This window comes from Anopheles nili, chromosome 3 (assembly GCF_943737925.1).
Source record: "Anopheles nili chromosome 3, idAnoNiliSN_F5_01, whole genome shotgun sequence".
NCBI lineage: Eukaryota > Metazoa > Arthropoda > Insecta > Diptera > Culicidae > Anopheles > Anopheles nili.
The window spans coordinates 2,200,906-2,228,842 of NC_071292.1; the positions used below are offsets into that span (position 1 = coordinate 2,200,906).

At 44.6% G+C, this 27,937-nt stretch overlaps 1 protein-coding gene across 1 annotated transcript; it reads right to left on the reverse strand.

Moving 5' to 3' along the window:
• Nucleotides 1–226: 226 nt before the first annotated feature.
• LOC128727726 (ABC transporter G family member 2-like) lies at nucleotides 227–27,461 on the reverse strand. Its single transcript, XM_053821664.1, has 21 exons — nucleotides 27,125–27,461; nucleotides 21,890–22,007; nucleotides 21,226–21,806; nucleotides 21,038–21,160; nucleotides 18,937–19,127; nucleotides 17,962–18,130; nucleotides 17,780–17,880; nucleotides 17,433–17,588; nucleotides 16,693–17,033; nucleotides 12,834–13,093; nucleotides 7,368–7,482; nucleotides 6,131–6,320; nucleotides 5,660–6,044; nucleotides 4,477–5,022; nucleotides 4,132–4,388; nucleotides 3,745–4,041; nucleotides 2,099–2,232; nucleotides 1,455–2,032; nucleotides 1,132–1,391; nucleotides 898–1,066; nucleotides 227–835 (listed from the first exon to the last, which is right to left on the reverse strand). Exons 1-21 carry the CDS (start codon nucleotides 27,459–27,461, stop codon nucleotides 234–236), a joined length of 5,910 nt encoding a protein of 1,969 aa, XP_053677639.1. The 3' UTR covers nucleotides 227–233.
• Nucleotides 27,462–27,937: the final 476 nt, after the last annotated feature.

Genomic DNA, 27,937 nt, shown 5'->3' on the forward strand with positions numbered 1-27,937 from the left:
TTGGACGGGGATTTTTTTGCCACGTTGTACATAAATCGTATATTTTACCAAGCTTTTGCAAAAAAAGCAATACAATTCGCATAGCAAATCAAATCTTACTTCCATTCTTTGAAACGAGGTCAAGGTTAAAATATACACAATTAACGATGGAAACAGGACCAACATTGTTTTCCGTTACGTTTCGGATCGTAATCATCATTCAAAGAACATTCTGTATATTCCCGTGGCACCCTTCATTGATATACTTTTAATCGGTAGCGTAACACAACATACAAAATTATTTGAAATACCATTATAAACCCAAGCAGTACATATACGTTTTCCCAATATCCATCTTCCGAAGTGTCCATAAACTTGAGGAACTTGATCGGTTTATTGTAGTAGCAAACTATCTTCGAGCAAGGGAAAGCCGTCCTGTTTCCGCCGTAGATTGCCTGTAATGAGCCTTGCAAGCTGTATCGGAAAAAGGAACTGTACGAAATTTTGCTAAGGTAGTCGTTCATTTCATACGTCTTCACGAAGAAACCGGAAAACAGCAGCGAAGGGATGCTGAAGCACGGTACGAAGAAGGTAGCCATCTGAATGTTGAATGCAGCCCCTGAGAGAAGACCCACGGTTTGGGCGAATATACCGAGCAGCAGCATCACCAAATAGATCTTCCCGAAACGCTCCAATTCCAGAGGTTGATCCGTCAGATAGTAAGCGATTGTGAGAAACAACGAAGGACAAAGAATCTGTAGCGGCAGATCGGCAACGATTTTCGACAAATAGTATGCCTCAAGTGAGTACCAGTTATTGAGTCGCTCTCGGATGAATACTTTGGTCTCCATGGGAACTGCAAACAACAAGTCAGAAATGCAATGCATGTAAATAGCAAATGCATTGTAACACACTCACAAGTTATTACGCATGGCATCGAGTTGCCGAAGAAAATGAACAGCTGGAAGAAAAATAGACAAGCTCCATTCACCATCACTAGCGCGCCGTCTTGGCCGGATTGATAGAACACTGCTCCCAGCAATAACCCTACTAAAATATGGGCAATCACTCTAAGCTGCGCAAAGAACTACAAATAGTAGAAAACAATCTTGTTCATTAAAAGCTCCTCGAAAATCAGTTTATGGAACTTACAAAATCTCTAGACGTAACGCGTAACGACCTTCGTAACAGAACATAGAATTGTTTCCATTGGGAAGATTGGTTGCGTCGATGAGTTGAAGGCTTGGTTGGTTCTATGGCCATCTCTTCTTCGATAGCCGTAGAATTTGGATAATCATCTTTGACGTTTATGCTGTTTTCTTGGCCTGATTGCTTCTGATCAATCGATAGTCTACTAAAGCGATGTACTAGATGTTCGACGTCTCGGAGGGGCTTAGATGCAACCTCTAAAGCTGTAATAGTTCAGATCATAAGAAAACAAGATTGAACCGATGTCCCATTCGAGGATATTTTACCGAAATCGGCACGGTTGTAAAACTTCGGGCAGTGGAAACCAGTTTCGGCAAATGTGGTCACCATCTCGTTCAGCGGACCGCTGAAGATGCATGCTCCAGCCGAAAGGAGGTACAGATCATCGAACAACTGGAACAAACTCGACGACGGCTGGTGGATAACACAGGCGATGGTGCGTCCGTCGTTTGCCACTGTTTTGACGTAGCTCATCAACTCCATCGCGGAAACGGTGTCGAGTCCACTCGTCGGCTCATCGAGCAGTATGATCGGTGGATTACTCACCATTTCAATTCCGATTGAAAGACGTTTCTTTTCACCACCCGAAAGCTTTTTCACTAGCGTCTGCATGTTAGCCGCCAGACCAAGAATCCGTAGAATATCGTTCACCTTTTTCTTACGTACCATCTCCGAACGTGACTGTCTGGGCATCTTAAGCTCTGCCGCATAATGCATTGTTTCTAGCACAGTCAGGTGCTCGATCAAGTTAAAATCCTGCTGGATGTAGACACACTGCCTGCGATATTTATCTCCATCCAGTATGACCCCATTGATCTCGATCGTTCCGATGAATCCCGTTTGCCTATCAAATACGATCGCGTTTACTATTACGGCATCTTTCGAGCGTGCTCAGACACTGTCTACTCACTTCAACCCCGAGAGGATCCCCAGTAATGAGGACTTTCCAGCACCGGATGGTCCCAAAATGGCCACCAGACGTCCCGGTTGAAATCTTCCCGACACGTTCTTGATGATGTCCTTGGGTCGCTTGCCATTTTGATCCTTGCGGCGATAACAGATGTTGCGAAAGGTCAACGTCAACCTTTGGCCCTGAATGGCATCGTCTATATTGAGCGCGACTGCATCGACGCTCTCCTCGGCCATGGCTCGTCACGCACTATGCAGCGAGATGCAAGCGTTCGAAGCGCACTGTTTACCACCTCCACTGTTGCATTTGTGATTACCTCTTGCCCACTTGCATTGCCGGCCGTTACGCTGCCGACCACGAGAAACCCGTTTCTGCCATGAATAGTATATACCGGGGAGTTTTTTTTTCCTCCCGTAAGATACTAGTGAACGTACTTTTCACCAAGAACGCTCCATTAAACTAGGGCTCTTTTCCCATAAGAAAACGTTGAAAACGCAAAGCTTATGGTTAGGAGTTATTCACGATCGCTTGTACAACCTCCTCTCGCGCACGAGTCACTAGTGCAACTGGAAGAAACACTGCTCTCCACACTAGTGAGTAGGAGCATTCACACCCTTACCAAAGTAGTGGATGGTTTCACATTATGGAACGCGCCTCACAACAAACCGAGTTCGGACGAACTGTACGCCACATTAGCTCACAGCAGACTGACTCAACGTTAAGAAAACTTGTTTTCCTTTTGCGCGAGTTTCGTGTGTGGAGCGCATATTAATCTAATCAATATCGTGTCAATGCTAGAACCTGTTGTTCAGCATAATGAAGTCGGCTGAATGAGTTACGATACCTCATGAGCAACCCTTATCACTCTCATCTTAGCCTAGATATTATCACCGAGAAGATAGAGAAACTCAAACAATTGTGAGAACTCAGTCATTCAGCAGATTTTGCTCTTATATGCGAATCGCCAAAGGTACAAAGGGTTCGGAAGTCTATGAGAAAAAATAGTGTTATGGTTTAGAGGAGTTTTGTGTTAGTTTCGATGAACGGTTGATCATATCCACTGGTTATATTTTATCAAAAAAACGTACATTTTCGTGTATTTTAGTGAACCATACACCATTACAATCATAAACATGTTCCATTGATTTTCTGCATTTATTTATTAATATTTCAAACGAGCTTACAGTTACTGATTTATTTACAAACCTTAAAACCATATATACACGCATATCACATGGTAGTAATAATATTCATGAAATTTACGCCCTATGAGCCCGAGAACGGTACTTGTTTCTTATTTGGATTGTTTTGCTATCGCGGCAATTGCGCTGTAAAACGTTGAGTTATACCATCAATCTTGGGCTAGGACAAGGATTTAGACTTTTAAATGCTAGCTGGCCCAGTACAAGCGGCTATTGCACCGCACATTCGTTAATGCTATCACCTACAACAAAATGGTTGATGCTCTCCACCCAGTGCTATTCCAACTATTGAGCGCCTTATGCGATTATACGCAGTGGAATGTGTTTGGCTCACGAAGCAGCACCAAATGTGTGAATTTGCGTTCCAGCTGAGACTCGCTTCACTGGCTCGGAGTTTCAAATTTTGTTCTTCATCCGATATTGCATCACGTAAAAAGCCGTTACTCTAAAGACGAAGAATATCACACTTAGCGCTATCACAGCCTCAACAAAGTCTGCCTGTAGCATATCGACCTCCTTCAGGAACTTCTTTGGCAACACGAAATGACAGTACGTTTCCTCGCAGTCCATGCGAGGCCGATCGTACCCGAAGATTGCTATTGACGCACCCTCTAGGGCGTACTTGAGAAATGAGATGTGAAACAGCCAATGCATCACCGGGTGGGCATCGGTCAGATGAATGAAGAACCCGGAGAATACCAAAAACGGGCAGATGAAAAAAGGCCCAAAGATGGCTCCATTCTTCAAAAGGGATCATAAAAAATAAAAACGAAAGATGTTTTTGAGATATTAGATTAGATCAGTGTTGTTGACTAGAGATGTTTTTCGTACCTTCACATCAAACAGCGATGCCACCAGCAGGCCTAATCCTTGTGCCACCCAAGCCACCATGAGACAGATCAACGTAAACAGACCAATACGGAAAGCTTCCGGAGGCTGGCCGGTCATGTAGTACGTTATGACTATGTAGGTGACGGTACAAAGCAGCTGAATAGGTATGTCCGCTACCGTCATGGCGATGTAGTACGCCCGTAAAGAGTACCAGCGATTAAAATGTTCTCGTGTGATGATCGGCAGCTCAAGTGGAACTGTAAATGAGAAGAAAATCAATTCAAGTGATCAAATACTCCTTATAATATCAGATATCATTATTGTCAGGTATCAAAGTCAACCTACAAGCCATAGTCATCGAGCTGAATGCTGTGAACATCAGAAACATGATGGAGAAGAAGATATAGTTGAAGTTGTTGAAGATCTGCGCCGCTTGGTTGCCAATACCGAAATACAGCATGCCGATAAGTGGTGCGATGAAACAGTGAATTGCAAAGCGCATGGTCATCAGCGATCGGTCTCGACTGAGTATCAGAAACGTGCGCAGCAATAACAACGAAAACTGCCGGCAAAAGCTTGTCGTGTAAACTTCATCACGGCCACACCACTTTTCCGGATTAAACGATAACTTCTTGGCGAGCTTCTTTGGTTTTGCAAGTACGGGAGACACAGGCCGTTGGTTAGTGTCGTTCTCGGGGAAAAGTGGCATCTCCAGTAGCACCATTGGTCCTTCTGGTCCCCCAGGTGAAGCTTCGTTAATCGGCATCAGCTTGCTCTCGAAAGAGGGAGAGAACGATTCTGGGTTGCGATAGAAGTTGCTCTGACCGTTCATCATTTTTTCGACTAGATTATCGTTCAGCCTACCGTAGTCATGCGTTGCAATTTCCAGTACTAAAGAAATAATGAAGAAAAGCACAGGATAATTAAAAGATAAAAGCAATTTACGTGTACAGTTTTTCGCAGTTGCGTCCACGACAAAAGGGCAAGTGATGCAATTAAAAGCTTATGCTGCAATAACTTTTGTCTTGCTAATTGCATGCATTCAGGCGTCGGTATGAAACGAATTCAAATGCTTATATATGGAGGTTTTTTTTTATTTTTTCATAAGTCGTTTGAAATTAGATAAGAAGAATTTCAACAACGAGCTTTTTGTATTATACCAAATAGCATGACTGGTTGAAAGTGTCACATTTTCGCTAGTAATGTTTGCTCTGCAATAAATCGCTTATCACTTATCTTCTCATTTTACGGTCATCGCTCGTGAATTCGAACTACAACGTAAATCTATTGTCATTTACAGTACATAGGTCCACCTTCAATGAGTAAACATTGATCATCATGGTTTTCTGTAATATCATCGTGAGAAAATATATAAGCTTTTATAACTCAAAATGATTCCTACCTAACTTTCAAAGAGTTGATCTATCACATATCACCTGCCAAAGCAAGTTTATTATTTTGGTGTAGAATGCATGACTGCTGCTCTTAAGCGTTTTATATTTTGATCTGAATTGAATGAACAACTTACGGTAATCCGAAGGATTGTAATGCTCTGGGCAAACGATGTCAAGCTCTTTCAGAAACGAGACGATGTTCCCGGTACCACCAGTATAGATACACTCGCCCTCGGCAACTGCATACAGATGGTCAAACATGTTGAACAGCAGCGCCGACGGTTGATGGATGGTGCAAATGATCGTTCGACCCTCGCGAGCTAACTGTTTCAGCAGTGCTACGCACTGCGTCGAGGTGGAGCTATCTAGTCCACTCGTGGGCTCATCAAAGAACATCACCGGTGGGTTGTTAACGATTTCCAATGCAATTGCTAGCCGTTTCTTTTGCCCTCCTGAGAGCCTACCAGTACGGGTTTTCTTCGCCTCATACAAACCGATGGCACGGAGAATTTCGTTCATCTGTTTGGAATAAAATGTGTGTTGAATGATGTCCGAATTATTTAGTAGAAAAACGTAAACGTTTTTAATAATATTAGCGAACTTACACGAATTTTTTTGCTCGCCGGACTCAGCTCCGTTCCGATTTTGAGATTAGCAGAAAAATGCATCGCTTCCAGCACGGTCAGGTGTGGTTGTAGATCATGATCCTGCATAATATAGGCGGACATACGCCGAAAGCGTTTTAAATCTCTTGGCTGCTTGTTGACGAGAATCTCTCCCGTGAAACCACCCTCCCTATCATGATGAAAGAAACAACAAAACACATGGCATTCTGAATATGTCACAACACTGTGCTCGTATGTTGAAAGCATCGGTATCTTATGGTCGGTGTCGGAATTTCTAGCGGGAACCTAAGGTCGAATGATAAGCATAAGTCGGTAAACAAACGTATGTACTATAATTACAGACATCGCAATGTAAACCCAAGCGCTACGTTAGAAAGTAAAGTCAAATGCTAGCCTCAGTTATGGCACCACAGAGTACACAACAAAGCTGAGCTGCACTATGCCTTGCACGAGCGGTCGTCAACATAGCAACTATCGGACGTTGTCCTAACGATCACGCCTGATGAGTCATAGACAATGAAACCAGCAACGATTGCTAGGCTCTTTATTTACCGCGCGCAGCCCAAAGAATTGTGTTGCCAAGGAAACATGGGTTCACTTCAAAATTCCAGGAAAAGTGAACGCTAGACGTTTGTTGCTTCCCAGCGCTCAACAAGAGTGCTGTAAGACTTTAACGACACGGCAACGGCTTCCAAGACACGCATTGCTCCTGCATTACCGATTAGCCACCGCTCAAATGTCAATCAACTCCGGTTCATCGATCATTGCTAATGACCATTTACTGGGTAACAGTTTCTGCTGACCACAGATTAAGCGTACCGACGGTGGCTCGAACACCCGCTGACGAGCTATTGAACAATGCGATTTTGAAGTACACCGTTTCACGCCTCTTTGTGTTATAAAAACAAATCACCTTGAGCTGGCGGCGCGTGATCCATGGATTAATTTACAATCGTTGCGGTTCATATCGTGACGTGGGTAGCGAAAAGCTACTTCCTTTAAAACCTAGCATCTTCTGCCGACATAAAATTGCCAGGCAATATTAGCTGATTCTGCGGCGTTCTTAAGATTATGGTTATCAGTAAAAGAATGCACTCTTCGTAATTCCCCAAGTTAAGGTTCCGCTTGCACTGGCCAGTGCTCACGCTTAAAAGGGAGATGCATCAGATGCACTCGGAAAGCACTCTATTGATGAAAGTAAGTTGCAAACACTTACGTGAAGCCCGCCAAAATGTCCAGAAGTGTGCTCTTGCCCGCTCCAGAAGGGCCCATGATGGCAGTCAGCTCTCCGGCTCGGAACTCTCCGCTGATATCTTTCAGTATGTCCCGACCTGGAAGATAGATACGAGAGATAAGACATAATGTAACAGCCTTCATTATCGGAGTCGCCCTCCCGGCTTCCCGATTAGTGCAGCTCTGTGCTGTTGAAACGTACAAAAACAGGAAATGAAACGATCACCATGTTGAGGAAGTCATTGAAACCCCTTCTACGATAAGAATAGGAATCGAAATGCGCCAGCAGTTCGGAAACGCGTAAGCAGTTAGGTTCATCGTTTCCGCGAACAAACCTAGCAGACCCAACATCTTTCGCAATGCGCAAGGCCAGAAATGAGTTGAGCGCAGCACATTATATATGTTTGTGTATCAGTATCGATCGTCTTCAATAATTAAAATGCGGCAAAAGTCTCGCTTGATAAATCACTTTAAACCTTTTTGTTTGAAACGATATCCAATTATTATGGATTAATTTCTCGTGAAGAAACAAATCATATTCTCGCTCATGCAATAAAGAAAAGTTCATTTCTTCTCCAATACAGAGTTGCGTTTCGTTGGATTTCCGTCCTCCTTGACCTTGCACGAAAGACATTTTACTAGGCCAAGACTAGACCTCAATTAAAACGGTCGTATCTCCTACGCAAAGGATGCCCCATAGTTCATGGTTCGCAGAGCTGCTACGCACTATGAGAGTAACCGGTTCGCTGAGGCGGTGAAAAGAGGGAAGCGTTGTCGGTTCAATAACTAGGCCAGCACGGTCCGATCGCTAGAGCAGCTACACTCCTTGAACGAATCAGCTGCTTTGCGTGCGCAGGCTGGCAGATAGCTTCACTTCGAACGCGCTGAGGTGAGGAAGTTTTAAGTTATATTTTTCCTCCTGAACCCGTGCTCGGATGGACTTCTACAAACCCGTTTCCGTTCGATGGCTTGGCCAGTGAGTGCGAAAACCGGTTTTGATCCAGAACACAGACCAACATTGTCGTGGTGTTGGAGAAAGATGATTCGAGTGCATCTCACGCTGCAAACGTCTTTCTCGGCCTCTAGCTCAGGACGGCAGGAAACGAATGGAGCGTTAATTCTGGATCTTCCAAAACGTTTGAACCGTCGAATGAGTAATGATTTGTCGGGAATCAGATCACCTCCAACCTCGTGATCCTCCAATTGAGCTCAATTAAAACAATCGAACCAACTACTGCATAGCGTGAGAAGGCGTGACCACCTGCAATGAGAAGTTTTCTTCCGTGTCGAAGCCCACCCACCCCTGTGGTCGGTAACATGCCGAACAAACGCCCGGTGTCCTTGCCCAGAGGTCAATGTTGATTCAGCGAAGATTAACATAAATCGAGCCTGGGAACGTGTTGCATATGCAAGTACCCTTCTACCGAATCGCTACGAAACGAACGGATCGTTCCGAAGAGAATTTTTTCGCGCTCATAAGCTCATCGTTGATGTGCATTTTTTTATATATTATTTATGGCTATCGGTCACCCTTTCGTAAGCACGCTGCGCCACTTTGCGCAAGATCATCCTAACGTACAACCGCTCCGAAACATGCCCGTAACCTGGTTCCTCGCAGAAAAACACTGGGAAACGGCCATCAAAATAGACGGCACATCAATTAACATGTTTACATTTTTTGTGAGCGTGTTCCCAATCGCCTGTTGTGCGTCACGGTGCCTTGGTGAAATGCAGCACATTACTAACCTAACGCAATGTGCTAAATGTTGTGAACGCAGGTACGATTTGGGGGGTAGTCGTAGCCACTCTTCTTGGTGCGGATGTGTAAAATGACACAAGAAATGCGTCCTCTAGGCTTGACCCAGTGTCATCTCGTGCTACCATGCTCCCAGGATCAGCGAGTCAGTATCGCACGGATTGAAATACAATTACCCAACCCGGGTGTGTAAACACGTCGACGGAGCGTATCGACCGAGCGTGCACTCGGGCGCGTGCTGGTTCTCGTAGCGAAATGCAAAATATTTTTATTAAAATGCAACGGCAAGCTTCAACGCGCTTGATTGCGCAGCAGGCGATACTGGCTTTGCCTTCGAGCGATGCACTTCATGAGGCGGTCCCATCAGCACCACTAGATGTGCACAATAATTCCCAGCTCGTGCGCCATTGCGCAGTCGCTCGAGGGAATTCGGTTTCATTTTCTAGACGGGAGGACGCGAAAAGAAAAGAGCGCGACACCACGCTTGCGAGCGTAATCCGATGCTCAAATACTCAAATCAAACAATCGTGATATATCGCTCGGTGGCAAACATTGAACTGCCCGCAAATACATCGAACAAAACAATATGACCACGAAAATGAAGCGTGACAAATTTTCAACCCTTAGCTAAGAGGACTTTTGAGTGGAAAATCAACCGAACTCTCCATACCTGTCACCACTGACCGGAACAACGTGCATCGTTGGAACTGTCATATCAATTTCCCATCACAAAACGGGTGGTATTTGCGAATGAGGTAGGACCTAGAGGGATTCGAAACGGTAGGACCTGCAATCACTCAATAAGCGCTATCATGCCACGAGATGTTGGGACATCGAAAGATTACGCACACGCTAGTGCCCCTACCGTTGTGGTGGTAATGCAAACGCCTTTGTCTTACAGCGAACGAGATTCGCGAGTCAAGTGTTTATTCGCCAGGAGCGCTTTGCGGGGTCGGCGAAGGAAACACCGGGACCAGAAACGGGGTCAACTCCGACAAGGGAGAACGATTACGCGTGGCGCGAATCTTCTGGATTCCATCGCGAAACGTGGAATGGGAAGGGAAAACGCTCTCAAACAAAAGCTGTTTGATGATGTGCGATCATTCCATAGACGACGTGCGTCTCGATGCCTTTCTCGGTAACAAGCGCCTGATGCGACGTTGCTGGGCAACAATTCTCGTACGGCCGGTTTGGGATATTTGCATTTACCGCCCGAAGGGGTACTTGAGACGATTGTGCAACTCGCGGGCGTCCAGTCAAACGACCCCACTACATCGATCAGACAGCATTCAAATGGTGTGGCCGCACCCTGTTCGTGGACAGTACCACGCTTTGTTTTGCACTCTGTCAGACGGCGCGCTCCAGTTCTAGACGGTGCTGTCAATCTCTGGTGCACTTTCGTGCTGGAACCGGTAAGAACCGGTTCGCCATTTTGGCCTCGGGAATGCGCGTTTGTAGCATTGCATTGAAATGCACCTCTCGCAAGGCCATGCCGCGATTAACGCTCGGACGATTTGAGGCCACCAAGAGGGTTGACAGCAGAGCGGCGAAAACATGTAAACAGAGATGGTATATATCTGATGCCGCAGGCGCGATGCGAACGAAACCGCGACCGCGAACGCAGCGCGTGCCGGTTTCACGCACACCACGCCTAGCACCGTCTGCGCGGCCAACAGACACGAAAGGTTTGCTACTCCGGCACGCGGCGTGACAGCACGGCACCAGTTGAAAATAATCTCACTGAAGGTTATCTGAAGTTCGTTCAACTCTTGCAAATGTGAGCAGCCGTTCCGGCCGTCGCGATCCGTCGAAACTCGCGAGCAACCACGCGGTCGCAGCACCATGTGTGCGATATGGGTTAGCTTTGTCGAAATGGAAACGATCGACGACGATCGTTCGGCGCCAACGGCACCGAGCGTATCTTTCCTGTTGTCAAGAGCGAATTTGAAATACGCCCAAAAGCAAAAAAGAGCGCGAGCATATGAGGATCGGAGCGAGACACGCGTCCAACGCCGGTTCGATTGGATGACATAATAATTAAGAAGCCTCCGCGCCATTCGGCAAGCCTACGCGCTCAACCACACACAGACACAGTGAGTAGCTCAACCATGCTGAAAGTGAGGATTTTTTGAATTCAAACGCTCATTTTCAACCGATCTTGAAACCGACGTTGCGTTCGAACGGCTCGTATGCGTGATCTACACTTCGCCTGGCCATCGCAACAAGTGGGCCTGAGTTTCACGCAACGAAAGCCATAACGAAGAAGCAAATTGGCCAGCACACGACGGTGTTCGTGTCTCATGAATTTTTAAAACGCTCAAAAAAACTACAACAGAACTCGCGATCGCACGGCCGCAGAGACGCTTCATCCTCTGGAAGACGTGCCAAAGACAAATTTCAAGCAAGAACGCAGGGAGAATATGAAACGATCGCCAAAAACATAGCTTAACCTTACGTGTGTATAGAGACGAAAGGTGGAAGATCATTTTCCGACGAAACACGAGTGCTTTCACGGTAAATAACTAAGACGAACTGCGAACGATGATGATGCTCGAAGAAGAGCAAAAGTTTTGAAAAAAAAACAGACCGGAAAATCGCGACAAAGATACGCTTTATAATCGGCGACTGCTGACGGATGATACGAGGCTTTTTTCTGTTCTGTTAGCATCCGAGACGATGAAATGGTTAGACTTACAGTCAGCATACTCGCAGTGATGATGGAGAGTTGGCAGTTTTGAACACTACCAGTGATTGCAGATGAATCAAAATTCTATCCAAAGATATTTTGCATTCATCAATATGGCAACCTCCTGCTATGGGTGTGCTAAGTCCTCTGTCTCACCTTCGCCGTCTTCGATCTGGTGTTTGCATTGATCGGTAGTTGCACAGATTTTATTTAGCAAAAACACTTGCGTTCGTGACGAGTGCATGTGTACTCAAATGTTTTTGCTACACCATACAATTCGCAAATCGATATCCATTTTTCACAACACCACGTTCGAGTCACGCTTCCCCAACGTGTCGCTAAAACGGCCTTCTTGGATACGGTGTTTGGGAAAAATTACTACGGATGTAGTTAAAAATAATTCTCATCGACGCGGAACGGCCACTTACTGAGGATAATTTGCCTTTCACCCATTTGGCCACATATCCGTATAGAATTAATGTTTTAATACCAATTTCTGGCAGGGCAGTACCTGTTTAACGTCGAGCATATTAGCTGCGGTATTGGACACATTAAATTATAATTTTTCCAAGAATTTTGTTAGGTGTTTCACGTTTAGCATTAAGAAAAATGACTTTGTGGAATGAATAGGATTCATTTTGTAGATATGGCACTAAATTTGGCCCGCTTATTGATACAAATATCATAGATGAACCATCAGATCGGTGTGTTAATGAGCCTTGAAGGCCATGAAGGTAAAATCATATGGATTGAATTTATTATTTTTGAGGCACAGGTTTATGTTGCGATAAGCAGTCAGCGCGCTGTTTTGTTACTATCGAGTGTCCATTTCTCACCCCAAAAAAGAAGCCTCCCGATAAGTGTGCGGAATCCACGGCCTAATTCAGTGATACAGCTTTCCGTGACCATACGACAACGTTCGTTCGCTATCAACAACACCCTTTGCCCTTGATTGAACGGGTAGGGATGGGCATTCCCTGCGACGATAAGCCCTAACGTTCTCTTACCTTTTCGAAATATTCCATTGCGTACCGAGTACGACAGGTTTTTGAAGCCTACCGTGACCGGTTTGAAGAGTCGAGCCGCAACCAACGATGGTGCTGCGACCTCCTGGTCGACGCACGGTACCTGCGGGATTCGCAACGGTTCCAGATTGGCAGCACCTGCACGTCGACTGCCTACTCCAGCCACAACACCGGCCTCGGTGTCTGGATCCGTCTCAGCCGTGCTGTTCATTTCAAAAGACTCATCGGCCATTTTCACCGGCCTTGAAGCAGCAGTCCCTTAGGGCCCAATGAATCACTTGCAGGCCTTACACTATGCAGATGGCTTTGTTAGCACTAGCAACACGCTGCAACTCAAGACAAAAAATGGGATCACACGCGCACGCCGTTTGCTTCGTGTGGTTTTGCGATTTCTCCTTACTGACCCCGCAAAGACTAGCACATGGTGCCAATCCGCAACTCACTAACTGCTGTTCGCAACGATTGCTCGCTAAAAATACGTTCGACTAGCGACTAGGTCTAGCAACAGAAGACACATTCGATACACATGACTCTTTCGCGTGCCGCTCACCCAACGAACTTGCGCTTTTCCGGTGCCCTAGCAGCCCAACACGCCACCGCCAGAACACGCACAGCAGCTCTATCGACTGAAGGGCCAAACTCCTTCACTCGTCAAGGAAGCGCTCTCGAAGACCTGCCTCAGTACGGACTTTGCAGGCGAACACAAAGTGGCCTGCAACAACCGCGCGAATCTGTCAGCTCAGCGGGAAAATCATCAGATCACGTCCCAAGGGCCCCACAACGGTGCTGTTTGTGGTGGTACCATTGGTTTCGTTTGCTACCACACACGCCAACGGAACCCACGAACGCACAAAGAAAAGCCAGCTCCGGTCTGGCTGGCTTGCGCACGGATGAATGTGGCGCAGACGAGACGTCACGATAACGACGTTTCCCTCCACTGCTGGCTAGGAAAAAGGGTTACCGAAAATCAAACAACGAACGGAATCACAACACCCCTTTTCGTTCACTCTTACACTGGGCGCCGGATGGTGGGTACACCCGCACCGAGCTGGGCACGGAACAACGACCGGGCTTAAGTCGAGATAGGCCGCGGAACCAACGCGATCAGAAGGCAGGCCACACGCATCCGCGTTCGCTCGACTCTCGGTAAATACTAGCCAGTCTCTATGAGGAGCGCTTCGAAGCTGGTCTCAGCTGTTGATGCCCCAGGCGTATAACACCTCGTGGCAATGTGGGACTGTCTCACTGCAAATGGCCAAAATGAGAGCAACATAAAATAGTATGTTTAAGCTTCATGTTGCGTGGTGCTCGGGAATGTACAAGTTGATCAAATTGTAGAATATTTTCCGGCTATCTTAATCTTGCTCCGATTATCCGAGTATCTTGAACTAGTCGCCCGGGATTCACTCCTTTTCAAAGTATAATTATCTTTTATTGATCTATTCATTTCATTGTTTTTTTTTTCCACGCTGATATACAAACGTTTCTAATTTTGATGCTAATCGTGTTCGATCAACAATTTCATGCCATACCCAGTGTGTTGCTAGCCAACAATCGCGGATTTTTGCGCGAGCGTAGTACAGATCGTGTGCGGAGAGGTTTGTTTGCCAATCAGCAAACTCTCTCACACTCATGCTATGCAAAAATATTGCATTGCGAGCAAGGAACAGTTTGATGCAGATGCACTGGTACTTCTCATAGGCGGTTCTTTGTGATTCGTCTCCGAAAAGATTCCCAGCAGCCGTGGACTAACTCGCATCCTCAAACCCACAAACGAGCAGCGACGAGTTATGCTGACCCCCAATCGGCAGCATAATGCTGATAACAGGGTCGTTTTAGCAAACATTGGGCTCAAAGAGACAAGGTCCATTTTATTACGGCAAGTACACATGCACCACAATGTAATTATCGCGTCTAGGCGAGACTCGCGGGGCCATCGAGGGCATTCAATTGCGTGGCGTCGGCCGTTATCTTGGACGACCCTTCACGACACTGAGTGCTCCAGATCCGCAAGAGTGGCTGCTGCCTGGCTTTGCTATGAGGCTGACAAATCGACAAATCAGCTGTGCGAGGTTTGTGCTGCAAAAACCGATGGGACTTTCTTGCAATCGAGAAGGTATCAATTACTTAAAAAACTTCTCTTTGGTGGTGTACAATAGGGAAGCAAATAACTAATCACATTAGGCTACGAAAGGGCAGTCGTCGTGAATCCGATCGGAGGTCATGTGCCACTGATGTTGCCCTCCCATTTAAATACAGCCAGGTGGCCTTTCAGACCTCGAACATTCAACCAAGGTTATCGGCATCAGCCCGCGCAAATTCATTAACCAATCGTCCAACACCTCGAAAGCTTGCAGTGCTCCCTAGCGGCAACCGAAATAGCGTTACAATGTGGAAGAAGTTGATGATTTTTTTTGTTATTTGATAACAATCAATTCCGAGGATAATTTATAAGTTTTTGAATAAAACATTAACCATAGTAGTGTGCCTTGCTTGTGCATCAAATCAAATCTAACTCATCAAATCCATCGTTCTACATCTATCAACATTATGCCCACTCTGTGATGATACATGTGACAGTTATTCTCGATGCAGCGGGTAATCTGACTCCGGGTGCACTATTCCGATGGGGTGAACGAATTTCCGCATAATGTAGATACGCCACAAACAGCACGTGGTGAGGCTTTACCGGTACAACAGCTGTTTGAGTTGAGAGAGTCCTCGAAATTTAAGCTCGCTTGCTTGCTGCGAGATAAGCCCACTGATTATGGTCAATCACTTGACTATGACATGGAAACGTTTCTTTCTTTGGCGTCCCAAAGCAAGTGCGCTCGTAGTCGACTTATCGCCATTGTACTTGCGCGATTCGGTGAGTCTTCTAAGCAATGCACTTGCTCTTCTTGGCCACCTCCAGCACGATAGTTAATGAACAATAGCTGAACAAAAATGCCATTTTACCATGGGTCAGCAGGCGATTAGGTAGAGCTTATCTGCGTCACGACCGTTTCGTTGTTAGGGTATTGCAAATCCCACACTAGAACCGCGACCGATAGCCAATCGGATGTCCGTGGGATCATGTCCGCAAACCTTTGTTGGGTGCAAAACAATCATGTACTTTAGTAGGCTTTACATTCAGTTCCCAACTTGATGAATACGGGAGGTGCCGGAGTGGTTCTTTGTGCGACATTCTGCTTCATTTTATTTCGATTAACCTAGATCATTAATCTTACACTTTAACTATGTACTATATGTACATGCAGAACAATATGAAATGTAATTATCTTGTGCCAGAGCACATTCGAAACCTAATACATTGCAACTTCGTTTTTCGTCTGCCCTGACGCTATCGTCTTAATCCCTATCTTTACAGATTCTTGGCCAATACGTGCTCTTATATTCGCTACATGTATACATTCAGAATTCTTCCTATGGAATTCTTTTTCTAAATGGAATACGAAACTGTGGTTGAGAGTGCGTGTGTGAGAAGACTACTTCCCACCAAGTTCTCTGGAAATAGTTTTGTTTAACATGAAAACCGTTGCTAGTGCATTTGATCACAGATATCGATAGCTAATTACAAAATTCACACGCTTCCTTTCAGCTCACAGTTCAGATTAAAAGATTCCTGCATTAAGTTTTGTTTCTTATCTATACGTATTTTTTTTCTGATACATATATCGTGGCTAAGTATTAATCAATTTTCCTGTATTTTTGATTGATCTTACGCGAAGAAAGACATACTTTAACATACTACAGTACCGAAACCTGTGCTTAACATACTGTTATTGGCTAAGAGACGGCAAAGCGGAGATAAACATAATTATTGTTTCGCGGTGTCTACCGCTTATTGAGCTTATACCACAGCACAAACACCGTGCCTATGTACATCGTGATGATGATCAGGACTATGAGCACGAAGTTCGATTGCATATCCACATGCTCGATGTCCATGTCCTTTTGGAACAGCACTGGGTTTTTGAAGTGGCAATAGATCTGCGTCTCCGGACAATGCAGATCCTCACGATTCATTCCATAAACCGAGTTGAGAATGCCGTGGAAACTCGCTCGATAGTAACTTATATGCCACATCCACTTGAAGAGCGGTGTTATGTCCACATAACGGGTGCAGAATCCAAACACAGAGAAGAGCACTGCTAAAATCGGTCCAATGAAAACAGCAAGCTAAAAACGTAATAAGAGCGGGGTATTTGGATTAAAGCTACTGTGTTTGATTAAATATTATAGATATCCGATGGAATATAAATTCATTTGACCATTGCTATAAGCCATTGTGCAAATCATCAAAGTAAAACTCTCTTGTTTCTTCTCTCTGACCCTACATAAATGTATGTCTCTCACTCATAATCCTCTCTGCCTCAATCTTGACAGTTCCATAAAACCCATCAGATGGCGCTTTATTGTGTTATAGGACGCTTTGCTATAATACGAAGAGATGGTAGCATTTAAATTTTGTTGATGGTTGTTAACTATTGGCAATTAGTCAATCGTTTTGTAATTCGAATAAAATTTATATTTTCCTTGAATATCGAACCGCGTTCTCTCCCACCACGTAATGTTTACCTTTACAGAGAGTGTTGCTCCAACGAAGAAACCCCACGACTGTGCACAAATCGAGCCAGCCACGCAGAATAACGCGAACACAAAGAAACGCTCGAGGTTTACATAGTTTCCAGTCAGGTGATAGCTGATCACGACGTATATTAGAGAGCAAAAAATCTGTTCAAAACAATAAAAAAAGCAAATCCACACATGAAAAACTGCTCCGTCATGCTACGTGATCGCAAAGTGATTCATATAAGCTCACTGCTTACGCCTCAATTGACTACAACTCAATGCCCTCAAGAGCTGATGCTTGCGAGCCATAACGGAACCCTTCATATCACTTTCACTACGGTCAGTTAGCTTACCTGCACTGGAACCTCAAGGACCAGCACGGATAGAAAATAAGGGCCCAGCTTGTACCAACGGTTGAAATGTTCCCTCGTCAACGATTCCATTTCGATTTGGACTGTTTGTACGAACAAATGAAACATGAATAGTTTTTAAATTGATATGAATCTCTTAGTACCATTCATGCATTAATACTTACAGGATAACACGACTGCCATTTTTCCGGTGTACACCATCATCAGCATTGAGCCGTAGAGATATACGTAGTTTGCCAAAACTTGATTGGCATTTGGACCTACGCCACTGTAGAGATAGCCAAATAGGGTAGCGACCGTTGCATGTGCAAAAATTCTACAAAACAGTAAGAACTACAAAACCGCCTGATATTAGACTGTCTGCTAAAATGCATTCGCAGCTACGAAGAGAACTGAGTGTTAACGTGAAATAAGGTTGACGCCGCTAATGACAATGACCTTCAAGCGACAGCTGGCATTAGTAAACAGCTTCTCAACTGCACTAATTTTCTTTCTGTTATTTAATTCCAATACGAAAGGAAGCTAATTCCTATGAAAAGCCCTCTCAAGGACGGTTGATCTTGAGCTGGATTCAGCTAACCGCATCGCCATGATCTGGTTTACTTTTGTCTACAGTTGTCCATTCCCTTTCCCAAAGGGGAAAGGAAATCGATTGTTTCGTTCGCGAAACACGAGACGATTACTAATTCAAATCAATGCAAACTTCAAACATATCTGACGCTTCTATTTATTTTCTTTTGTTTAGTGTTTGCTAACAAGGAGCTAACCAATCGAAATCAATTATCTGCACGCGATATCAGTTATTTAATCAGAAAGTTATATAACGTGCATTGTAAGCAATCGATGCTTAGGATTATGAACAAATAACACGCACTAGGTAAAATTTCCGATGAATACTGGAGGCTCTAGCTTGAGATAAATGTTGAAAATTTAATTACATGTTATCATAGATAAATGCGATGAAATCGTTGAGAATCGAAGGCTTGGGAAAATTTAAACAAAAGCTTCAAGTGCAAGGAGGTGTTAACTGCATGCATGGGACCCCCTTTAACATAAACTAAATTATTTCAGTTTTACATCAGCGTCAGTATTAGTTTGACGCTTTCGAAACAAAACCCCTTAATAGAAGAAATACTCACATAGTTTCGTCGCGTCATTAATAAATTTCGATAAAAAAGCAGTAAAAACTGCATCATTAGGGACGCTGGTTTCGATTTTGAAAATATGTCTGCTTCCTCGTACGATGAATTGTCCGTTACTTCGTTGTCTTTTCGAAGCTTGCACATTTCCTCTGTTTTACCCCCGATTGAGTAACTTTCCATAATTTTGTCTGAAAGATAAGCAAAAGTAAATAAGATAAATAAGGATATCCGCATCCGTTATCCGAAATTGCATATATATCTGCAATAAAAATGAGTCAGTCCGAATTAGCTCATAATAATCTTGCACATCTGTTATGAGTCCTTCTACGTTTGGTATATATCTAAACTCTTGGTTTAGGCAAACCTTAACGTAACCTTTACGTTTTTATACGGAAGTGAAACACGTTTCCGTACTCATCAAACCATGCGCCATTAGAACGCCGGTTGAATGGTCAACCATGCCTGCCCCCAAACGAGATTAACACATTCTTTAACCTCTCGTCATTCTCACTCCCCAATTCTCTTCTTCGTCGTTAACAAAAAAGTAGCTTGCTTGCTAATGCTCGAAGGTGATGTTGATACACCTCAAAAGCTTGTGCACTTGTTTGTATGGCGAGCGGCAGCGCCTTCTATTTTTGTTTAAAAATAATTAACCCCACACGACGAACCAGCATCTGCTGCTTTATCTGCTCATAACCAGTTATAAGCACGGCGGTATTTGACCAAAGAGTAGCAATACCTTAACTACATTAACACCTTCTTTTGCGACTTAATGTCTCATCAGCAGTCCTAGAATCGACCAAGGTGCCAGCTGAGATCGAGCCATTCTGGAAAGGAATTGCTCATATGTCCACTTTGTTGATTCGTAACGCTTTGTAGACGGATTGCTCACAAAATACCATAAACTTCTTACAGAATCAACTTTACCACTATTCTCTAAGAACAAAAGATCTCAATTTTTACGCTGTGGTGAGTTTATTCATTGAAAACACTGGCCTCATGATGGCAAACAAGTTGTGTCAAATTTCTCACAATTGCTGCTACAAAAACCCTCCCGTATTGAGGCATCACAAACAATATATCACGGCAAATTTGCCAACTTGAAGAATCAAAATAAACATATCCTACCATGTTCGGAATGCAAATTTCCTGGGACAATGTGTACAAGAGAACTAATATTAGAAGATCACGTCAAGGAATTGGAAAATCTTTTGTGTGAAATGTCGCACCAAGAAATCATTAACAATGCACCGAAAACTGATCACAGCACATCCGCCTAGCCTAAGCGGATGTTGAAACCCCAGCCACCATTTTTTATGGACTTGTTGGTGTCCACTGGCGACCGTCAATTAAGCGCTAATGATTGCGAAATTTAAACAAGCAGTCTCACAGCAAACTGCCGGAATCGGTACGCAGAGTTCCTATCACATCGTCAAGCAATCATCAGCTTGCCACCAGCGATGGCGCTGAGAGGAGAGAAAGAGAGGGTTTTCAATCGCTCTTTGCAGTCGATCGAAGGAAGGAGCCAGTTGCACGTGTACTGCATGTGCAATGCACGCCTTTTTACCGATACGGCGAATGGTCTGCACCACCCTACATTGCACTGATCAAACCAGAGTAAGCGTTCAACCTCTCGGGCGGTGGCGATTCGGTTGGCCTGTAGGCTAAGAGCCTGGCGACTCATCGACTACTCAGTTCAATGATTGATCTGAAGGCTTTACACCGAGTGCTTGGACGAACAGTGGCCTATGTCGAACCAGAGACCGGGCGAAGTGGCGCAACTCTGGGTTGTCCTCGCGCTCCACAATGGCCACAGAGACGACGGATGCAGCTATTTGCGATCTATGTAATTAATAGAGCTCGAGTGCAAGAACCGATCAAACCCGTAGAGGTCGAATCACCCAAAGATGGCAGCTGAAGAAATGGACGAACAAAGAAGCTGCCAACTGAACTGAAGGGCAAGCCCGAAACAACTCACGCCCATGGTACAACTGGCTACAACTGGTGAAGTTGACCTTTGCTAGGTGGATTCAGCGTAGACGAAACATTTCTTCTGACCCGATCCCGATCACCCAAGCAGTGAAGATGCCCTACTCACCGTTATCATCAAACGCCGAATCCAGCTCGATGCAGCGACTACTGATTTCGTAATATTTCTTCAGCGCAGCCTTGATCACCTTTCCCACGTCGGCTCCATACTCTCCTACGGCGATCTCCATCACTGCGAAAAAAAACACCGACATTAGAAAGGCAGCTTTCTTAGTAAGTTACATCGATTGGACTTACTGAAATCGGCCGGGTTGTGGTAGCTAGGACAGTGGTAGCCAAGATCACCCAGAAACGGTAGCATCTCCTTGGTGGGACCTTGATAAAAGCAGTGTCCTTGCACCACCGTGTAGAGCTGATCGAACATCTCAAACAGCAGAGCGCTGGGCGTGTGGATGGTGCAGACGATCGTTCGTCCGTCTTGGGCCAACCTCTTAAGTAAAGAAATGCACTGGGCACAGGACGAACTGTCGAGTCCGGTCGTCGGCTCGTCCAGGAACAGGATCGGCGGATTGCTGATCATCTCCAATGCGATCGCCAGACGCTTCTTCTGTCCTCCGGAAAGTCCCATCGTCGGTGTGTTGCCCTTTTGCTCCAGCCCGAGCATGAAGAGAATCTTCTCGATCAGTTTGCGTTTCTCGCTTAATGCGATCCCGAAGCCAAGCTTCAGATGGGTCGCGCAGGTCATGGCCTCATTTACCGTCAGCCAGGGTCGAAGGGCGTCGTGCTGCTGAATGTAGCAGGAGAGCTTGCGGAAACTTTCCGAGTTGTGTGACCGGCTCTTACCGTTCACTTGCACCATTCCACTCACGCCTGACGATCTGAAAAGAAGCAAAGGTAAGAAAATCAACATGTTAAAAACATGCCAGCTTCACGTGCCTGAAGTCGAACCGGTGGTACTTACACATAGCCGGCCATAATGTTGAGCAGTGTGCTTTTGCCGGCTCCCGATGGACCCATGATTGCCGTCAACTCGCCGGACTTGAAAGATCCGTTCAATCCGTGAAGAATTTCTTTCGATTCTGAAAGAAGAGAAAAATAGAAGAGTGAAATACAATCGGATTAGCAGTGGATTAAAGCAGAAAACATTCCACGGTTAAACTACGCTCATAATTCACATTCCACCGGTCAGTGAGCTCACCCTAGAGCCCAATTTACGTCACCCAACCAGCAACCAGGCATCATATCGCTTCACCATCATTGAAGGTCGATCGATCAGTACAGATTCCAAAGCTCGCAACGCATCGTTTCGGAGCAACAACCAAAAATACAGCCACTCACTGCCACAAGCCGAAACGAATAATCATTGATCATTATGCGATCGCCTTCCCTTAAAGGTTAGTCAGTTGCTGTTGAAATCGCCCGAGAAACCCGTTTTGGGGAGATACAACGTTGGGCGCTTCTCAGATCCTTTCCTCTTTGAATTGACCCTTTTTCAGAAATGGAATCCCGGAAATATTTTTGCCGAACGAACGTGAAAACGAATAAGCTTGGTGCTATAAATAGCTTTCACTTCAACAGTCGAATCCTCCTCCGATGTATAAGGGAATATGAGGATGCCGTATCTGAGCCAATAATATATTCAAAACATCCCTTCGGTGAATGGTAAAAACAGGTTTTGTGTTAATTGCCAGGTGTCCCTTTTTCGCCATGAAAGAACAGGTTAACGAAAATCATTTACGTTTTATACGTTATACCAAATACTTCTACCGAAAAAACACAACCACATTTTCTATGCTGCATATTGTGTTGAAAAGCAAGCAATCATCGACCTACTGCAAGTTCAAGTTACCAACGATCAGCTGCAAATTTGGCCAACCTAGAGCGGGTCGTATTGCATTACTTGACTGCACACAAGTTGGATAGTGCAGGAAGTACTTCCAGCGCTCAGATTACGCAACGCATATTCCTCAGGGCTACAAGCAACATGAGAAAAACCCTACGATGAAGTAGTTGGCCTTTTCGCACACTTCGCTATTGATATGTTTTCCGGCCCGATCGAATAGACGGAAGCACAAGCATTGCAAGGAAAAGAAAAACCAGCCCCCATCGGCGTTAGTATTAGAAAGTAAAATAATTTTACTAGCGTTTACATCTTTGTTTCTCACCGTGCCTGAAGCAAACATTAGCATGAAAAGAGAACTCAGTCGCACCACAGGTGACAAATGTCACTGAACAGCGGCATATAACACCTTTCCGAAGGATCTATGGTTTGAGTCGTGCGTTGTTTCCGGTCATTGACTCTCCGAAGGGGCTAAATAAGCCGAAACAAGTTCATTTTTCTGCCGACCTGCCCAGACGTCTCGAGGAATGCTCAAGGTCTTCCCATGTCCCTGAACCACGAAGATCATTTCACTTGTTGTTTTTTTAATCAATTGAACTCCAATTGAACCCAATGTGCCAATTGAAAGACGATCTTGGCATGAATGGCTCTTCGTTGTCTCCCTTTGGTTATTTCTAACTTAAATATTTGCACACTACAGAGCACCTGGATACGGTGTCGACAAAAGGGTAATTTACTTCTGAAAAGGAGGGACAATATGGACTCTTAAATACATTAATTATGATCAAACGTGCCGAATAGATTCGATTTGTCTACAATTGTTTGTTGATCGTAAGTGGACGTGTGGAATGCGATTCTCTCAATACATGATGCCAAGGTTAAGCAAGACAGTAAAGTACCATCGTTCAAAGGAGAGCTTCGGAACACCCAGAACATTTTCGTTTGAGCGTAAAAAAGCTTTATAAAGCATACAATGGTGACGTTGCTACACATTGCTGAAAAATGAGTAATGTGGTAAAAATATTTACTCGTCATAAACATTTACTCTACCCCTGTTCGGGTTGAAAAACAACGTGTAATACACTCGTTTGACATATATTTGCACATTGTAATTTCCTGGAAAAAATCAACTCGGCATAGATTATATCCAAACACACAACAAACAGGACGCAAGCTGAATGGAATGGAATGCTTGCAAAATGTGCAGCATTTCAAGTTCACTGAATGTGCATCATCTCTTTACCCGCCAGGCGAATGGCAAGGGGCGTGAGAATTCCTTTTCAAGATCATTGACACGTCGAGCAATGCATTGGCGATGTTCGTGAGACAACTATTGCATTTCATCGAGTTACAGCCGCCAAGTATCATCTTCCTTCCTTCACATTTCACGCTTACTCCACCGGCTATCAGGTAGTAGATATATGTGAATAATCACTTTTATTGCCTCATCTATCAGATTGACGAGAAAAACGTGAATTCCATGAACCTTGTAAAAAGCTGACTATTGGCAAATATGCCCGACCGCATGTGAAGGTTCGAGCTCCGTTCTGTGGTTCGAAAACGAGCGCCATCGGTGGAATGCGTCGGAATCGAAGAAGCCGTACTGGTAATGATTCGCCGCGTGCTCGTGCGTGCAGTGGCCAATTGAAAATCGGAGGAAATTCACTGTTTTTAGGTCAAGAGCCCACAACCACCGGCTCAGCCACTACCACCGGCTCGATGTGCTCTGTAAGTGAAGGCTGGTATGGCACGTTCATTCGCAAATTGTTACCAAACGCACCTTCATTTCATAAGTCATCATAATTTATGGACGATGTGGCTTCGGAACGGAAACGCAAGGGGTATCCAACGATGAATCGATTGTAAAACGACAAAAAACATAGATTCGTGAGTTTGATTATCTTGACCAACTGCATGTGTATCGTGAACTCAAACAAGAATTTGCATATTGCAGTTTTTACAATCTGTGACAGACTTTAACTGAAAAAAAACACTACATTTGAGAGTTTTTTAGTATCTAAAAGAACCGGTTTTCCAAATGCTGAGTTTTATTGGGATTGGCTTTAACGAAAAATTGGATTTAAAAGTCATCGCATACGAACGAGTCCAAGCATTCTGGTTTTCAGATCGAAAACAGCAACATGCATCATATTGTGCAACATTTTCAGATATTTTGTGAAAAGTTAAAGGTCGCAAGAGTTAAACAATTCGATGGCTTTAACATCCAATCGAAATCTCTGTTCGTTGAGAAACAAACATTTCTTTATTCTCGATCGCTCTAACTAGTTTCAATGCCAGTTTCTAACAAACTATAGTTATGTTGCAGTTATATCAGCTTAGCATCATGCTCGTAGTCAGTACCATAATTTTCACGGAACATTGCCTCCTATGCGTCAGAAGTCACGAGCACACCATCTGTAATTATCGATCGTTATGCGCACTGCAACATTGGAGCTTTAACCTGCCGTCCACGCAATCATAACCACCCTTCGCCGATCACGAGCCCCCAGCATAGTGAGAGGAGAGAGCGAAACATCAAATACACATACATATAGAAGCTTTGGCGTTCCAACCACCACAGCGACTAGGCTCTAATGATCGTGCATCGGGAAAGCAATTCACCTCGAAATGTGTGCTTGAATGCGCCTGCAGCTCCTGCCAGCAACACACTATGTGTTCATATCCGTTCTGATTGCTACACTGGACCACCTTGGATCTAGTGAGAATGAGAAACGACCGAGACGAGGCCACTTTTCTATGCGGGCGGTTTGTTGCTTTCGGCATACAGCTAGTAGGCGAGCCTTAGATCAAATTCTGCCTAGCACCTTCCTTCCCTCAATGCAATGTAGGCGCCAGTAGAAGTTGATCTTATTAAAATCGAATTCTGCCCCAAGCGACACTGGAAGGGATAACCACTTTGAGACCTAAGAACTAATTAATCAGCAAAGCTGGCTCATCTGAAATAAGTCGCCCTTGAGTGGCAAGTTACTCGGGTATCCATAACAAACACGTCTCTGTTCTCCGAGAGATTGATGGTATCTCCTGATCTTGAAGCTTAAATCATTTATAATATACGCTTTTCTATACAAGGGCAAAACAAAACAGTTTGAATAGAATGAACATCACGAGAGATATAAACAAGCACGTGTGCAGCGGTTTTTACCCAACAAGCGACACATGAGATAGCCACAATGGCACGGGATAAATGTGCCACATCTAACATGTTAATGATCATAGTCATCCCATCAACACCACAGGCTCTGTCAATCCACGCTTGACAGCTCGAATAACCCCGTAAAACATTCGTGCGAAGGTAATGTTATTTAAGCGAGCACATTTGAATATTCCCGGTTCTAAAACCCTGCCACGAGTTCCAAAGAACCTGGTGTAAACGAACTGCTCTCCGGCAAGCGTAGAAAGATAATGTAATGCCATTCATTATAGAATTTATTGATCGTTTTCCTTGTGCCAGCGCGAAGTGCAATAAGGCGTGCATTTGAAGCGGCCCTCGTGATCTGGTAGCACCGCTCGTGACCGGTTATGATGATGCTGCGGAGGGGAAGTACGAAACTTACTGTGATAATGACTTGTGCAATAGGCATAATGGCGATTCTAAAGGCACAATTAGTATTTATTTTATTCCCCTTCGATCAAATCTCGCGCCGCCGACTGTCGAGAAAAGCATTTATCATTCGAAGCCCTGTTTGTTTGCAATAGCGACTGCAAATATTGGCCGAATGATAATCGTAATGGCAGGATATGCTCCACTACACAATCACTAACTGAATCAGTTCGGTGGTTTTTACAGCCCAACTACTCGTAAAATAAATAATTCATGGCATTCTTGATTTGTAAACCACAAATTGAACCCCTACAGCTTGTCGTTTATCTTAGGCAATGATTTTCCGTCCATGAGTTTGAAAGTTTCTCTAGAAACATATCTGTCGAAATGTTTAGCTTTTATTTTAAATCCCGCCCAAAAACGGTCACCATTCCCTCCAACAGCTGCCGAAAATTGAAGGGGATTTTCTATGGGAATTAAGACCCCATATTCAACCGGACGAACATTAAGACGGCATCCGATTGATCAACAACGCTCAAACTGGTTTAAGGCGAATCGATATCCGATCACCGGCTGAACGGCTAGAGACTTGAAAATGGGCGAAATACGAGTTTTACGGAACTCGCCACAGCCGGTCAATGTGGTCAAGATCACGAATTGTCGGCTGCCAAAATGGTGACCGCTCAGGAGATCGTAAATTAGATATACAAAGCATTAGCTGGTGCTGAGTTGAACAACCGTTCGTAAGCCTCTGCTGGGATACACTGACGATTTAGCCCATTATATAGACTTACCAAACTTCGCCTTGGCGATGTTGAAGCGCTTCACATCGTAGCGAATGTCGCGGAACACGATATCCACCGGTGGACGTTTCGGGAAGTGGTAGTCCTGTTTCTCGAGCAGCCCGTTGTGGTACATGGTGTTGTTATTGCCTCCTTCCTGGCTGTCGTTCAGTTCGATCGAATCGTCGATCGATGAGCTTTCACCATTCGCCGGACAGCAACCGAAGCCAGACGATGAAGTCGTGGTTGACAGCGCCGTGGCAGCCATTGCTGCAGTAGGATTGGTACCGTGGGTTGCGGTTGCAGGACGATTGCTTTCGACACGCATTTCACTCTTCTGGGAAACCATCACGGTTGCATGGAGTGGGTGCATTTGTATGCTCACTTATAACTGTTACTTGATGTAATTCACGCGATTGTAGGGTATCTGTCTCAACTGTGTGGAAACACTCACTTGGATGGTTCAAAACAAACGAAGCTTTACAAGCCAATGCTAACTTGTTGAGATCGTCAGGTTGAACGCACTTATGTCACTCATCTACCCGATTTTAAACGAGTCTCATTTACGATTTATAGCACAGTTGTGTTGGACCGTCTGTAAACACTTTAACACAATCTATTCGCAAAAATAACACTCTCATGATTAATTCATGACCTGTAAGAAATCACTCATTATGAGTATAGTTACTTCAATTTTGTTCTTTTGTAAATTACATAATAACAATCATCTGATTGCAACGATCTGCTCTCGAAACACTTGACGTAGTTAAATGTGCAAAATTCTAACTGAACCAATCTGACTGACCAAACTGACCCACTTTCAGC

What these genes read in the sequence shown, in the direction of transcription:
- LOC128727726 (XM_053821664.1), bottom strand. Translation starts at nt 27,461, where the DNA reads ATGGTTTCCCAGAAGAGTGAAATGCGTGTCGAAAGCAATCGTCCTGCA. An exon ending in CATCGCCAAGGCGAAGTTTG is followed by an intron (nt 22,008 to 27,124) that starts GTAAGTCTATAT and finishes CTCTTCTTTCAG; the next exon opens with AATCGAAAGAAATTCTTCAC. An exon ending in AACATTATGGCCGGCTATGT is followed by an intron (nt 21,807 to 21,889) that starts GTAAGTACCACC and finishes GCTTCTTTTCAG; the next exon opens with ATCGTCAGGCGTGAGTGGAA.